General features: G+C 37.6%; 1 protein-coding gene across 1 annotated transcript in view; it reads left to right on the plus strand.

Annotated features, from left to right (window-relative positions):
• Positions 1-15638, plus strand: part of mtnr1aa (melatonin receptor 1A a) — a 96922-nt gene extending 81284 nt beyond the window's left edge. Inside the window, exon 2 of the mRNA XM_077205016.1 lies at positions 11912-15638. Within this exon, the coding sequence (XP_077061131.1) occupies positions 11912-12780 (869 nt within the window). The 3' untranslated portion in view covers positions 12781-15638. The remainder of the gene's footprint in view (positions 1-11911) is intronic.
• The last annotated feature ends 1997 nt before the right edge of the window (positions 15639-17635 follow it).

The raw sequence follows: 17635 nt of genomic DNA on the forward strand, positions 1-17635 counted from the left end.
TTCTCGTCTATGTTAACTGGTGTTTGCATCCGCTCTGTTTGCCTGTACCTGTTTGTTGTTTTGATTTATAGTAAAGTTTATTGTTTATTTGAATTCCTCGTCTCCTCGTGCTTCCTGCCATACACCACCCGTGACAGTTTTCTTGTCCCTCAGTTTAACTCCACACTAACAGCATGGTATCGTGGTTGGAGAGGTTGGTGGTTTTGAATTTCAATGGTGTTTACTGAAGGGAGTTAATCAGACACATTACTGTGTTCACAGTCCTTAATGTAACACCTTGTTACCTCTGAGTGCTGCACTAAACCCATTGACTGAAAAATATTTGACCTTGGTGCTTTGTAAGTGTGTCCTTGGGGGAGTCCATGACCGTAAAAGAGAACAATTTCCATTTAGATGCATAAGAAAAATTCAGTGTCCTGTCATGCTTACTTTTCCTCTCTTCAGCCTATGTATGAACTTCTGAGGTGCTTCTATTGATATTCATAAAGCCTTCAAAGTGTTTCTTTTGTTTTCAAACATACTCAAAATTCCCCATCACTGTATACAGAGCATGAGGGAGAGATTGAGGCTCATCATTACTGTCTGACCGCCTTTCTTGTTTATAAACATGATATCAGTATCAGCCCAAATCGAATAACATCATCCAGGCTTCCCGCTATGGTAGACTGTATAGGTGAAAGGGCTTCTGCTGACACACAGTAATCACCTTGGAAAAAAAGCTGGAGACTATTCCTGTCACAGGTTCCCTGTCCTATTTTTGTCTCAGAAAGACCATAGCCAACTACTGTATGTGGTTGCTGAAAAGAGAGGGTAATGGGTTGATAATTAACTGAAAACCTAGATTTTCATTTTCATTTGATTATATTACATTCAAAGCCACCAGTTTTCCACTCACAGAGTCATTGCCATTCATTTTGTTTTACTGTATTGCCATTATTTTTTTACTGTAGCATTAATCTTTATCGATGAAGTGTTAAAGGTGTCATGAATTGAGACATTTTCACATTTTCCTTGATCTTTTGACACATGAGAGGTCATTGTACTATAAAAATAGCCAGGGCTCAAAACTTACTCGTTAGTCCAAAAACAGCTTTTTTTAAACCAAGCTCAGAAACTACTTTTTTCAGATTTTGTCACATTATTACATCATAGTGGGACAAAAGACCACCTCTGCAGAAGATCAACGCCTAGTTCTGCATCATTGCCTCTTTAGCCCGTCCACTGAACTGCGCTTGTCATGTAGCCTAGTAGTAAATGCGAGACAGGTGCAAAAACAGGATTAATTGAGCAACAAAACGATAGAGATGCCTCTGAGGTTTACAAGACTGATTTTCAATACTTTCCATTTTTGAATTTCCACAAAAAAAAAAAAAGAATCAAGCCTTTTTCAAGATAGTAAAGGGCTTTTCAATTAATAGTAAAATTCCATCAAATTGAATTGAATAATCCTTACATATTATTATTATTATTAATTAAGACTTTTAAATGAGTAAAAAAAAACTAGCTTAATAAAACATTTTGTAAATCTTAAGCTAAAATTTAAACCTTAAATTTTTTTATTTTTTTATTTATGAATACCAATCACATTAACTAAATGGTCCATTCACTTGTTCCATAAAGATGTATATAAAATGTTTTATTAAGCTCTATTTTTTTTTACTCATATCAAATTCTTAAAGTCCCCATGTAGTCAATAATTTTACCTTAACACTCATCTTTAGTCACCAAAATGACACCAAAATGTTCTCTTCATGCCTTAAAATAGCTTGAATGTAACTCTTGCCTCATTGAATATACACGGTACCCACCTCCACTCACTCACATTAGCATGATTGGTTACAAGGTAGTTTGTGACGTTAGAAACACCAGCAATTTCAAACCGTGATTTTGAGACTCTTTGGTTCACTGCAGTTTTAAGGAGAAAATACTCAGCAATGGTGTTGACTTATGAATTTGCACATGGTTTGTCTTAAATCATATTAAAAAACAGCACATTGACATATAAACAACATTAAAAATGTGATTTTCACCACAGGGGGACTTTAATTCAAATGGAATAATCCTTACCTATTATTCATATTAGGATGCAATTTTACTATTAATTGAAATGCATAAATCTTGAAAAAAGGCTTGCAACATGTGGAAAAGAGTCTTTGGATTGCCATCCTTGTGATCTTAACATTAAGAAAGCATGGATGAACTTTATTTTTAACGAAGTTCCACGTCATGTCAGTAAGACACTGATCCTTTGTTTTTAAACAAGACAGTTTGATGCAGGCTTTTCAGAGAGACTGCAAATAAAAGATGGTTCAGTGCCAACTATACTGGATCCGAGAATAATGTCGCAACACACATGAGTGAGTAACAATGTTTTTAGCATGTGTCAATATTGCTTTGTCTGTTATAGATCGTTTGATGTGTACTGAGTATTTATACTGTAGCGCCGCATTCAAGCTAAATAGTTGTGATTTTCTGTTCTTTCCTTTGCGTTGGCATTTATTGGGTATGCATTGGATTATCGTACACAGAAGAAAGCACGTTTATAACGCTGCTATTGTTATTGTTGCTTTTTGATCTAAGCCCTTTGCTGTAATCCTGAATAAAAGCTTCAGTGAGCGGCATCTGTTTTGTCATCAGTAAGACATTACAACATGTTTCATTTTATTAAAACACAACACTGAAAATGACAATGTATACATTTTTAACTTAAACAATTCTATTATACTATACATTCATTCCTAATTCTGTTTAGACAAAACACCGCAAGTCATCCTTTGTCAATTATAACTGTGTAAACAAGTACTTAAACTTTGTTTGCCACAACCAAGACTTATAAACAGATGTAATACGCATAAATGTTTCACATCATTGGCAAATGTTTCAACTATGTAACAAGATATTTTTAAACACCGGAAGTTTTCAAAACAATACCACACATGTAACGGAGGGGAATTTTCAAATTATTTTAATATGCAAAACTGTTACCCAATCATAGAAGTGGGCATTAACTTCCAAGTCTTTATGTGGCCTGCCCATCAAAACAGAATGTTTGAAAAAGTGGGTCAAAAACAGGATAGAAAAATGCTTATTACTTCCATATAGATTTCTTTTTGATGTAACAATCTTGATATCATTATAATTGGAGAACATTATTGCCAGCAGTAGGGGTGGGCGATATGGCAAAAATATCATATCATGATTTTTTTTCGGGAAAATCACGATTCATGATTTTATCACGATTCTCTTTCATGGTGGTTGTACTATGTTGCAAGTAACTGAGCATTACAGCCAAACTAATTTCCCTATTTTTAAAAGAAAGCCTTATAAGGTAACACAATATGAAAAAAGGCAGACAATTAGACCAAAGTGGCGCAAATAAAAATAGGCTACACAAAATAATATACAAATGAAATAAACAGTGTTTATGTAAACCTTGTGTGTATTTGACAATATTAGCACAATAGGACTTGAAAGATAACTTAGTCCTGTAACCGGGCACTTTTTGACGTTTTAGTGTGTGTGCTTCAGGTGTACGTGCTCAGTAAAGCGCATGTTAGTTAGAACCGCGCAACCGCATGCAAATGAAATGTTTAACCGGCAAAGCTTTAATGCACAGGCAGATAATGAACTTTTATGAACTGCAGTGTCCCATCCCGTTAGTGTAACTCTACCGTTGCGTTAACATGTGATGTGTGAATGTATGTCGCGTTTACTATGTCGAGATGGAGCTGAACTGATAGAATGCACTGTAGCATGATACTACAATATTTCTTCAAAAGCAGATCATGAAGGCATTTTAATCGTCCACATTCAAAAAACTTGATATCGCACACCCCTAGCAGCCATATCACCCTGTAGCCCAAGACTGGTTGCGCACTGAAGCTAAGCAGGGTTGAGCCTGCTCAGTACCTGAATGGGAGACCTCCTGGGAAAACAAGATTGCTGATGGAAGAGGTGTTGGTGAGGCCTGTAGGGGGTGCTCACCCAGTGGTCTGTGTGGGTCCTAATGCCCCAATATAGTGACGGGGACACTATACTGTCAAAAAGCACCGTCCTTCGGATGAGATGTTAAAACGAGGTCCTGACTCTCTGAGGTCATTCAAAATCCCTAGGATGTCCTTCGAAAGAGTAGGAGTGTAACCCCAGCATCCTGGCAAAATTTGCCCCTTGGCCTCTGTCCATCATGGCCTCCTAATCATCCCCATATACTGATTGCCTTCATCACTCTGTCTCCTCTCCACCAGTAAGCTGGTATGTGGTGTGTGTTCTGGCGCAATATGGCTGCCGTCGCATAATCCAGGTTGATGCTGCACATTGGTGGTGGTTGAACAGATTCCCCATTCCGTGTAAAGCGCTTTGAGTACCCAGAAAAGCGCTATATAAATGTAACACATTATTATTATTATAAAATAATAATAAAAAAATCTCTCTCATTCACAGAGTTCACACAGGCCCATTCCAGGTGCCATTCGGTGCCATGTCATGCAGAGAATTCCAGAGTTACTTAAAGCTTGTAGCATGAGACCATCCACAAGACAGATGGTGATTCATGCAAAAATAACATCTAACTGAATAGTAAATTTCCCTGTTCCCTGAGAAACAAACATTTATCACATTTCCGTTACTACTGTTTATTCAGGACTTTTAATCTGTTGATCTGTTTGTTTCTCCAAACAGTGACAATTAGCATGATAAACAGATGAGTGTTTATCACTGAAACAGGGCGTACTTTTCCACTTTAACAATTCCTGTTAATTACTGATTCCATTAACAGTTGTTTTCGTCCTTTTTCTTGAAAAAGTAATGGCTGCTGGAAATTCATGGCTTCTCTTGCACAGGAATAAATTGCATTTAAAAACATACAGTATTAAAATAGCAAACAGTTATTTTAAATAATATTTAAGTAATAGCAATAATATTTTGCAACATTACTGTTTTTACTATTTTTGATCACACAAATGCATAGTCAGCATTATGGTATATCAGCCATGCTGCTTTCAAGATATCGACATCAGTCACTGATAAACCCATGTTGGTCTACCACTATTTTAAATTTACGTAAACAATGAATCACACACTTGACAGTTGATTTCCAGATAATAAGACGCATCCAGGTTGTCATGATGACAGCAAGGTTTTAAGGTGTCCAATCCTGATCCTGGAGGGCAACTAGTTTAGTTCCAAACCCCAAGTAAACACATGAATCAAGATGTTTAGGATTACTTGGACTGTGTCCGAAATCGCCCCCTATACCCTTAAATAGGGCAATATTTGAGGGGACAGCCATTTTTATAGTGGACGCAGCTGAATCTATGGCCATCTTCCAAACTGCTGGCCTAATGTGGCTATAGCATAATATCATACAGGTATAAATTCCTTTTTAATTGATTATTAAATTTTATTTAATTAAGGTTTATACATATTTCATGACAACGCTCAAGATAAAAAAGTTATTAAACTGCAAGAACAAACTATTCAAAAGCTGCAGCCCTTCCAGCATACTCAGTGTCCGAATTCATTCAATCGTTTTCATTCACTCCCTCAAGTGAACTATATTAGAGGACTAATGTTGGGAAAAGTGAATGAGAGTATAGGGGGTGATTTCGGACAAAGCCTTGGATTAGGAACATCCAGACAAATGTGTTGTAATAGGAGCTAAACTCTGCTGGCTGTTGGCCCTCCAGGAGCAGGATTGGATAGAATAGTTTTACTTTTTAATTAAATTCAGTCATACTTGGTATCCCTAAAATGTACATATATCGCTGAATCCACTAAAATTAAATGTTTCACCCAATCAATTTGGAAAATCTTTCCCATTTCAACACCCCAGGAAGCCATCTAGAGCATTGCTTATATGTACAGTAGAGTGACATTCATAATAATGCATTTCTACACTTAAACAGTATTCAGAATCTTAATTGTAAAGTATAGTAGAGTTTAAAAGTAATGTATGTGTGCAATTACAGTGCTGTCATCCTCAGTTGATGCATCTTTAAAACGGCATGCCTTGACATATTGAAATGTAGTCATATTCACGAGGTATTTAACATATATTAATATGCATTATCCTGAAGGTTATACATAATGACTTGCCGGAAGGAAGCTGCCACACGTTTTGACCTTGTCGATATTGCGACCTGCTGACCTATCTCCTGTTGAGCACTGACCCAAGCCATCCCACTCTAATTAAAATGATGTGGTCGCAAGGATATTGGCCGCACTTGAGTCGGGCCATGCCTGAGCCGGCCTTGACTTTTAACATGTAAATGGCCATTCCATAAGTTAGATGGAAGACGCTGAAAAGAAAAGATGATATGCACATGCTAATGTGATTCACCCATGCTGGAAAATTACAATGTGTTTAGAGGTTAGAGGGAATGTCAGGGGCCATTTGTTTCACGGCAGTCACAGACTCATTAAAAGTACTGAGTCTCATATCTTTCCGGTAATATTCTTCCGTCACTTGTCAGTCTGGGTACCACTCACATCCTGAAATCCCGCAAGGGAAAACATTTCCGAGTTTGGGACCCAACAAGTTAAGAGTCCTATCAACCTCTAAGCTAAATAAAATGGTTTGAGTGACACCTTAATCGCTTCGATAACCCAAACTTGCAGAATGGAAGAAAAGCCAAGCCGATGGCATTACATTCCCCTGGGACTTGACAGTTTGACTTTGTCAAGGGCAATTCTTTGATTTCTTCCATTCCTCCTCCCGTCCGTAAGAGCGAAGGCTGCCTAGTCTCCATCGCCTACCCCTCTTAGTCACAAATAAGCTGAGTGCACCAGTGAAGTTGTCATGGAGACAACCCAAGTAACCTCTGCTGTCAGTGTGCATCAAGACTTAACCTGTAATGGCTCCATTCGATGTATTTGCTTGGGAGATTTAAAAACAAACTTGTTTTGTGAACATTTGAATGTCTCCATGGGTAAGTGTATGTTTAGATTCAGATAGGAGATCTCTAAAGGGATAGTTCACCTCAAAATGAAAATTATGTGATCATTAAAGCTCCAGTAGGTAACTTTTATAAACAAATATTTGTTAAAACTGTCATTATGTCCTGACAGTAGAATATGAGACAGATAATCTGTGAAAAAATCAAGCTCCTCTGGCTCCTCCCTGTGGTCCTATTGCCATTTGCAGAAATACACCACTCCCGGTCAGAAACAACCAATCAGAGCCAGGAGGAATGTCTTAGCAGTGTCAATCATGCTCGTGTACGCGCTGATCTGATGCGCTCTTGCACAGCGCGAGTGCGTACCGTCGTTCGTGACTCTCCTGTTCGAATTCGTTCATCCAAATAAACAAATCTTTTTTCGAGTAATTTCGTTCATTCCACGAACGAAATGACTCGAAAAAAGATTTGTTCATTTTGAACGAGTCTTTTTCGGAGTAATTTCGTTCATTCAACGAACAAATGACTCGAAAAAAGATTTGTTCATTTTGATGAACGAGTTCGAACAGGATCACGAACGTGCATAACAGACCAGAGCAAGGCGAGCATTTGTGCTTATAAAACTTAAAGTTTTTTATTTATTTTTGAAATGACCGATCGTTTCGCTAGATAAGACCCTTATTCATCGCCTGGTATCATTTAAAGCCCTTTGAAGCTGCACTGAAACTGTCATTTGGTCCATGAAACGTTTGTGTCCTATTGAAGTCCATTATATGGAGAAAAAGCCTGGAATGTTTTCATCAAAAACCTTAATTTCTTTTCGACTGAAGAAAGAAAGTCATGGACAACTTGGATGACATGGGGGTGAGTAAATTATCAGCAAAAGTTTTTTTAAAAGTGAACTAATCCTTTAACGCTATCTTACTAGCTATTTATAACTTATAGAAAGAGTGCAACGTTATAAAGTTACATGTATTGCAAAATACATAATGATTTGAGGACCAAGTTTGTAGTCAAAGTATGGGCAGGCCATAGTCAATGTAAAGCATATTGTTGATGTTTCGTCCCTATTAGTGAATGTTCCATAACTGTTTATAATCCGCCGTCATCGGTGGTCCTGCTTACTAGCCTACGCGTTCACGGCAGACTCCACTGTGGGGGAGGAGCTGTGGAGGGAGGGCTGTAGCACAGCAGAGAGCAAGGGGGTTGGACCTGTAAGTTGTGCTTGTTCAAATTTTCAGGCTAAGTCAACATTTTCTCAAAACTCCCTACTGCAGCTTTAACTCTCCTCCATGTTATTCCAAAACCTGTATGACATTCTTTTTTCTGTGGAACAAGAAGATGTTTTTTTTTTTTTTGGTCAACATATGCCTTTTGGGGAAAAAAAGTCTCTACTTACATTTGTTCAAAAACTACAAAAACATACCAAACATACAATTCACTGCAGTTTCAAGCTCTGCTTTGTTGGAAACGTGTAAATGTTACTGAAGTTTTATTGATGTCATTGTAAATATTCACTTTCCCATATGGCCACGGAGGAGAATCGGAGAGGGTAACATTCAGCGCATAGACACCATCACACTCTATTTGTTTGCATTTATTTCAACAAATGACAACCAAAATCAAATCTATAGAAGCTTGTGAACAATTTTGAAGTGTCTGCGTGCAAGTTCTGCTGATAATTCACAAGCCGAGCGAGAGTCATACTCGCAAATTTAATGCTAATTATTAAACCAAACAATATACAAAACTTTCAAAAACAATCAGCAATGTGATTATTTTATTGAGTGATGGGCAGTGGGTTTAATCAGTGACCTTATTAGTAGATTTACTATCCGCTGTCTTCTCATCACCTCCTGCCTTGGTGTTTTAAACGTAAAAAAGGTGAAAAACATGTATTACATTGTCGAGTTTTCTCCCTGAAAGATGATGCGAGTTACCATGGCAATTCTCAATGCAGCATGAATGACCTACACTGTAAAAAAAAAACAAAAAAAAGATCAATAAGTTATGACAACATGTGTTTTTATATTGCTTTAATTCATCAAAATATCTTAAGCAAAGTAAGTTCATAAGTTATACAAGTGTGGCATCGTGAGAGGTAGGGTATCACCAAAGTGTGGGTTGGTTCACAAATCGAGTCCAGGCAGAGATCAAGTCACTGGTTTCTTTTAATAAATCAACTCAAAACTCCAAAGCGTTCTTTTTATAAAAACAAAAAACTCTTCCAGCTTCACTCTATGCCCTCAAACTAAAAACAGTCAGTCTCTCTGTTCTCAGCTCATTAACAGCTTTTCTCCTTCACTCACAACAGCTGTGTCCCCAACGCTTAGGAACCTGGTAACTGTAGTCCGAGACAAGTGGCCATCTTGGTTTGTAGTCCCCATGCTGTAACCACCTAGGTGGCACATACCTTGCCTCTATGACATACCCTCTCACGATGCCACACAAGATTCAACTAATTTATTTAGTCGGTTTAATTTAAGTTGAAATTACTTAAACATCCAAGTTGATTGTACTTAAAAATTTACAGCAGCAGCTTTTTTTACAATATACAATGGCGAAACAGAAAATCATAATACTGCCCTATAGTCCCTAGCAGAAAGGCAGCGCAATCCTCCCAATAAACAAAGCAGTTACCCAGAACTCAACACGGTGTGACATTAGCTTCACATTCTAACAAACAAAAAAAAGAAAAATATTAGGTCATAACTAAAATAAATGTTTTCAAAATATCTTCCTTTATGATCTTGAAGCTTAGAACGATGCGATCGAGGGTGGGGTAAATGACAGAACATGATGAGTGAACTATCCCTTTAAGCTTTACATTAGATTGTAAGTATAGAAAAAAATGGAGGTGGAACCTCTATATGATATCCTGTATTCTGCCTCCAAGGAGGATGCTCTACGAAATGACATCTGGTATTTAAGAACAGCCAAGGTTATTTGCCTGAAAAGCATGGATGATATTTCTGCAAATGGTGAGAATGTTTGTGCGTATGTGCCCCTATGTGGATGGCATGTCAACGGTGTGCTCAAGGAGATGTTTGAGTGACAGCTTTGCTTTAGGCCACTGCAAGCTAATCGTCAAGACCGACTGCCACTACTCGCAAATTAGTGCTTCTTTTCTACGCTTTGACAACACTACTGACATGTGCTGACGTTGTGAGGGGGCTGCGAGACAGCTGACACACAAGGACAGGTTCATGTGCCCATTTCTCAATGACTTATCAACATCCAGATTTCCAAGGGTTTGTCTCAAAGGCAAATAGACCTTTTCCCTGCAATTCCACCTTAAATATGATATGCACTCTAGTGACGTTACCCTAATGAGAGTTTAAGTACTCTGCGAGACATAATAGTGATTCTCAGTTGTTTTTAAGTAGCAACTTCTTTTTTATTTTTATTTACAATAAATGTGATCTCTTTGTGAGTCACCCCCTTCCTAAAATGTAAAATTGCATGTACAAAGATGTTCATGAAAAAATACTCATCTACAAAGATCTATTTATACTGTGTGAGAAAATATTGACATTATAATGTTGTTTCAAAACTAAATAAATGGCTTTTCTACTGCAAACTCCATTGCACCCTCTTGTGGCGACCCCAGTTTCATAACCCCTGAATTAGGATAGACACAAATGAGACAATTGTCAAACAGGAAGAAAAGCAATAGATGGTCCAGGTTGATGATTGCAGACTTTGGTATCTTGGTAAACTGACCCCTAATGAAGCATGTGAGTCTATTCATGTCTTTAGCTCAGTAGAAGAATCTGAGGAAGATTTTGCTATCCAAATAGTTTCGTTGTTGTCTATGGGAGATAAATTACATATTAAAGAGTTCTCTTTTGTGCTTTGTTTTTCCTTTTTATGAATTAAATTCAGTGCTATTGTAATGTAATAACTCCATATATGGTATTGTGTTCATGAATGAGACATAAAGCCTCTGTGTTGCCATTCATATGTGTTTTCTTACACAATCTTCAGAGAGAAGGGAGCTATACAGAGTACAGCTCAGCTGCAACTGCCTTTAGTGTTTCCCTCTTATTTCAATGTTAGTTAATTATTTCAGCTTTATACACAATCTCAAGTCCTTGTGTCTGGCGGCAATTAGAGATGTACATTCATTAAAAACCCCCATGTTCTTTCACTAATGAAGCCATCAGCTATAGGCCATGCCTAACCATTCACACAATGGTGGAAACTAATAATTGCACACTCTAACACTAAACACACATGTGCATCCTCCTTTATAGAGTTTACATTCTGTGGATCGAAGGAGGCAAATGTGTGGCTCATGCATATGTTTATGGGGCAATAAAAGGTCTCCTGAAAGCCTTAGTAAACATATTCTTTACTTAATAAAAACATTATTTACTATGTTGGCTGCTTCTGAAAGCCGAAAAATGCTTCCTCCATAGGCAGCATACAGAGGTAGGAAGGCAACAATGCACATCATGATTGCTTCAGCATAGATGTATATGCCCATGATATTCCACATTTCTGTGTGTTCGATTATTGTGACAGTAAAGTGAAAAAATAAATACAAATGGCATCTGTAAATGGTGTTTAGTGGTCAGTTTGTGTAAATTAAAATATTTGACAAATTTTTCCACTTTTCATGTCATTTCTAGTGAAAACTTGTATTACAATAATTACCAAAGCTCTCTATTCTGCTGTAGATCATTAAACGGTTATGCTGCCTCAGAAATCTGTCCGAAATCAGTTTCAGGAACAGCCTTAATGCACAAACGCTGCCTGTAAAGTCATTGCCTGACTGTAAAACAATCCAACTTCTATTTTGTTAGACACTCTATTTTACTGAATAATAACATTTTCTGTGTTTGGTCAAAACTACTTAAGTTTAAAATCTCAAAAAAAAAGTTAACTTTAACTTTTATGTCAACTCATTTTTTTTTTTACAGTAAGGGCAGCAAGCCAACATGTAAGCTGTCTAAGCTTTTGGATGCAGTCATAGACTCCTTACACTTTACTTTCTCTTTCTGTCTGTCCCTCAGGTAACATCTTTGTGGTGAGTTTGGCAGTGGCGGACCTGGTGGTGGCCATCTACCCGTATCCACTGGTCCTGACCTCCATATTTAAACAGGGCTGGAACCTGGGATACATGCACTGCCAAATTAGCGGCTTCCTGATGGGCGTCAGTGTAATCGGCTCCATTTTCAACATCACTGGCATCGCAATTAATCGCTACTGCTATATATGCCACAGCCTGAAGTATGACAAGCTATACAGTGACAAAAAGTCAGTCTGCTACGTACTGTTAATCTGGGCTTTGACGGTGCTTGCAATCGTGCCCAACTTGTTCGTGGGCTCCTTGCAGTATGACCCGCGGGTTTATTCCTGTACGTTTGAGCAGTCGGCGAGCTCTGCGTACACAATCGCCGTTGTCTTCTTTCATTTCATCCTTCCTATCATGATCGTCACCTACTGTTACCTACGAATTTGGGTTCTTGTCATACAGGTGCGTCGACGAGTCAAGCCTGATAATCGTCCCAAGCTCACGCCTCACGACATACGAAACTTTGTCACAATGTTTGTTGTTTTTGTGCTCTTTGCTGTGTGCTGGGCACCATTAAACTTCATCGGGCTGGCGGTAGCGATTTCTCCAGAGCGTGTGGTTCCTTTAATACCTGAATGGCTCTTTGTGGCAAGTTATTTCATGGCATACTTTAACAGTTGCCTCAATGCAATCGTCTATGGAGTGTTTAACCAGAACTTCCGTCGCGAATATAAGCGCATCGTAGTGTCGGTATGTACTGCGAGGATCTTCTTTGGGGAAAGTTCAAATGAAGCGCAAGAAAGACTCAAGAGCAAACCCTCGCCACTCATGACCAACAACAATCAGGTCAAGGTGGACTCTGTGTGAACAGCGTGAGTGTATGGGTGAATGTGATATCACCAAGTACCACATGTTCCTGGATCAAAATCTTTGTTGATCCTGGAACAACTTTCAGATCAAACAATCAGATTTGAGGGACAAGTTTACAGTTTATGTCAAGTTTAGGCTTAGAACCAGGGTAAGGTGCTTCAACATCAGTGTTATTCACCAATCATTTTCATCTGATTTTAGGGAAAAGTTATGGGTATGGTTAGGTTTAGGGGTAGGGATAGGGTAAGGACTAAATTTTAGGACAGGAATGTTCTTTCAGGATCAACAAAATATGTTGATCCAGGAACATATGTGAGGTGAAGAGAACACAACTAAGAAAACTTGATTTAGAAAAAAACCCCAAAAAACTGATAACCAAATATGTTGTCAGGATGCAGACCTGAAACTGTGATTTGTTGCCTCAACACAATTAAAACAAACAGGAAATTATCATTGTCTTTTATAAAGCACTTTTTTCATCATTGGTCAGAAGTACTTGTAAAGTATGTATGCATTTCTTGGTTTAATGTTTACAGTGATTATATCAACAAATCTATGTAAAACATTTTTTTAGTAATGATTTTATATCAATATCTTTGTCTGACATAATAAAAAATGGCGTGAATGATAAATACGAAGTGCAACAGTCGGGTTCCAGAAGTATAAACTCTATTCATTTTCTCCATGGAAATGCATTTGTAATTATCTAAACCTTTAAATACAGACATGTTGTGAGCTCTGAGGTTGGTGAGCACTGGTATATGCTTTTACTGAAGCCATCTGTTCGCATAATTTCAACTGATTTAAAAAAAAGAAAAAATCATGTTTAACAGCTGAATTCCTGGTGAAAAACTACATTTTCCATGATGCTGTACAGAAAATGTCACCAATCAGAAAATTATAGCAATCAAATTGTGCCAAAAGAGCTTTGCTGGGAAACATGTCAAGGGATTATGTCATTTGCAATGCTATTGCAATGGGATTGTTCTTTCCCTCAATAAAGCTGTTAAGTATACTGTCTTGTATTGTCTTTTTGTCTGATTTTCAAGTACTTGAGTACTTTAAAGTAAATAAAAGTTTGTAATGTTGTGATTCATCTAATAGTTGGTTGGCTTGGTTCATGGTTTATCGCTTTAACAAAGACTTGTTTCAAATCCCAATGGAAACAATGAAAGTGAAAAATACTTTTGGAACCAACGCCGCTAAAAACAGGGGCGGGCACTGTTGCACTATTACTGTATATAAATGTGAGTGTGTTTCACTGAAGTTGATCATTCAGTGAAGAATGAATAACATCGTTGTCAAAATGATGCCATGAACATCAGCATATCTGTACAATGCCTGGCCACAAATGTGACCAAAACTTTACAAACACTCTACAAAAGAGTTTTACTATGGAGTTTACTGCTTTGAAATGACCTCTCCTGGTTTAGCACTGTTACTCTCCATTTGAGAAAGCAATACACCTGGATTGCTGCTTTGCCACAACCCCCAGCAAATATGTATGAAAGTATGGGATTCCTCCTCTTTAGGGTCTCTTTCCTCTCCTCCTACTACTTTTTTTTTTTTTAGCTTTATCTGTGTTTGTCTTTTTAAACCTTTGTTCTCTCCCCCTATTTTATGTTTTATCTGTCCCTCTCCACTCTTTGTATTCATGGATCTGAGTTAATATGCAAGTTAATATGCAAACTGAGTAAAAATATTAAAATCAAAATGTTTGATGAATGAAAAATAAAATTGGAATTTTATATATCTTGAATATGTGAGAATTTTTTTATTTTATTTTCTAGTAAAAATTCTAGAAAATACTAGAAAAATTTCTAGTAAAGATTTTAAAAAAGTAAAACCGCTAACACAAGATAAAAGCTGCTTGAACAATAAGATTTAAGTAGATATTTTAATCCAGAGAGAATAAACCTTGAACATGTGTACTTTTAGACCTTTAGCAAAAAATAAATAAATAAATCATTTTGTTCTAACTATAAAATCTAACATTTTGAAAGTTTGTTTTTCTTCTTAAAAACAGGTGCAGATATTTTGCTGGGGCAAAAAGCAGGCAGTATCATCAACACTCCAATATAAGAATTAAAGTACAGAATTAGATTGAAGCTTATGCAATAGTGCTAGCTGAACGCCCACCACTGTTGCTCGATAAAGAGAGTGAGAAACATGCTGTTGTGACATCACTCTGTGTAATCCAACCCAACCGACTGAACAAGTGTGTGAGAGAGCGAATGAACAACATAAAAATGCCAGGATTTACACTGCCCTTTAACAGAATTATGCACTAATCTGTACCTGTCCTGCCTTTATCGCCCTCTGCGACCATTGATAATTCATATCTATTTATAAAAATAACTGCACACTTTATGTGGAAGGAGAGGTGATTTATTCTGACCCTGTCCAGGTATGGTTATGGTTGGAACATAGAGGTGGGCAATTTTGTGGAAGCTAGCATTCACAGTTTTCGGATTTTTTGTACGAACAGCAATTTTAAGTTTAATGAATCTGTGTTGATTTGCTGTTTCTTGTATGTGAGACAGAGGCTATTTTAGCGCTGGACGCAGGCTGATCAGGGTTTTGGCTGTTTTAATATGATGATATCAGAGCTGATTCAAAAATAGCCCATTTAATTTGAGATGATTTGCAGATGAGCAGGCCTTGGCTTCCCAGACACAGATTAAGAATATGCCTAGACTGCAAAACATTTCCAATGGTGAAAAACTCAAATAAAAGTTATTTGACCCAGTTCTGTTATTCCGTGTCCAAGCAACCCCAGTTGTCTGTGTATGGGTTTAGTTTCGCGTACTCCCACTAAAGAACACATAAATATTAAATTCTTTTCAACGTGAGAATCATCTGTATCTTGTGGTTTGTCATTGTAATCTTGCAAAAAAAAAAAAGAAAAAAAAAAAAAAGAAGCCTACATATCAGCCATCAAGTCTAGATTCCAATTCTTTTCATTTGTGCTGGAACTGTGTGGATCTAAATTCAGCATCCCCAGAATTGGGTCCGGAACCTATTTTAGTAAATCTTCCATAACATTTACCTTTGCATGAAATTCTCTGGCACAAAAACCCACTGACAGCATGCAGGGATAACCATAGCCCTGTGTAAATGTACAGCAAACTCATGTTGAAAAAACATCAACAACAACAACCTGGGGCACAAGGTGTGTAGTTATGCACGGATTGGTCTATCACTCAACCAACAATTTGATGGTTCTTAAAGGGATATTTCAGCCAAAAAGGAAAATTCTGTCATTAATTACTTACCCTCATGTACTCACCCTCATGTCTTTCCAAACCCGTAAGACTTTCGTTCATATTTGGAACACACATTTAGATATTTTTTTGATGAAATCTGAGAGCTTTCTATCCCTCCATAGACAGCTACGCAACTACCACTTTGACGCTTCAAAAAGTTCATAAAGAGATCATAAATCTAATCCATATGAATTAAGCAGTTTAGTCCAAATTTTCTGAAGAGACTTGATCACTTACAGTTTTTTTCAGTCGCTAACAAGCGTTTGTCTAACCAGTAGTCACATTTTCAAAACTCTAAACACAATTAGCACAGCATCGGTCTATTGTGGCCACACCATTCACACATTTCATGTCGTTTTCACACAATATGCAGTCAGTGAACACATTTCCACAATGCTTACATTTTCTTAACAGACAAGTTATACCTCCCAACAAAATTATGGATTGTTTTTGTAGTATTTGCGAATGTTAACACACACCATCCCACAATAGCAAAAACAATATTCCAAACCTTAGATACAGTATAAAAACCTCTGCTTTTGCAATGATATCAGTTCCAAAAACAATATATCTCAGCAAAATAATAAACAAACAATTGAATAATTGACACACAGCTGATTTATGTTGGGTAAATTGGGCCAACCCAAAATTACCCAATTTTTTTCTATTACATTGACACTTATACAGTAAAATTAGGACTTTGAGGAGTGATGTTTTTGGAAACAGAAACAGAAAAAGACAAACACTGTAATGTCTGGACGAGGAAGAGTAAGAGCAAGGGGCCCAGGGAGAATAGCAGGAGCAGTGAGAGATGCAGTGAGATATGCAGTGAGAGGTGCAGTGAGAGGTGCAGTGAGAGGTGCAGTGAGATGTGCAGTGAGATGTGCAGTGAGAGGTGTAGTGAGAGGTGCAGTGAGATGTGCAGTGAGAGGTGCAGTGAGAGGTGCAGTGAGATGTGCAGTGAGAGATGCAGTAAGATATGCAGTGAGAGGTGCAGTGAGAGGTGCAGTGAGATGTGCAGTGAGAGGTGCAGTGAGAGGTGCAGTGAGATGTGCAGTGAGATGTGCAGTGAGAGGTGCAGTGAGAGGTGCAGTGAGATGTGCAGTGAGAGGTGCAGTGAGATGTGCAGTGAGAGGTGCAGTGAGAGGTGCAGTGAGAGGTGCAGTGAGATATGCAGTGAGAGGTGCAGTGAGAGGTGCAGAAGTGCAATATTTGATGAAAACATGTGGCCTAACCCTGAAGATCGCAGAGTTTAGATACAGTAATTTTGTGCTTTTTTTGTAAGCAATACTGTAAAACTTTTTCTGTTCTTTCATACCGTGTTTCTACTGTACCTCCTGTTGTAAACAGTAAAGGGAAAAAACTGATTAGCTTTTTACTAGAATGCTTTTGAATGTGAACATTACTGTACATGTGGACATACAGTTCCCAACCAAGAAATTTAGTGTAAAAAGGTTGGATTGCATGTTTTGCATGCAAATAAATACCTGTAAAACTGAAACATCAAAGTCTATGTAGTTTTTGTAATGTCAACAATAGCCAGTATTTTGAAACCTGGTGTACTTTGATTGACTGCATGTACCATG

Source organism: Siphateles boraxobius, unplaced genomic scaffold (genome assembly GCF_051911475.1).
Source record: "Siphateles boraxobius isolate OS27281-9 unplaced genomic scaffold, OSU_SipBor_1 53, whole genome shotgun sequence".
Lineage (NCBI taxonomy): Eukaryota > Metazoa > Chordata > Actinopteri > Cypriniformes > Leuciscidae > Siphateles > Siphateles boraxobius.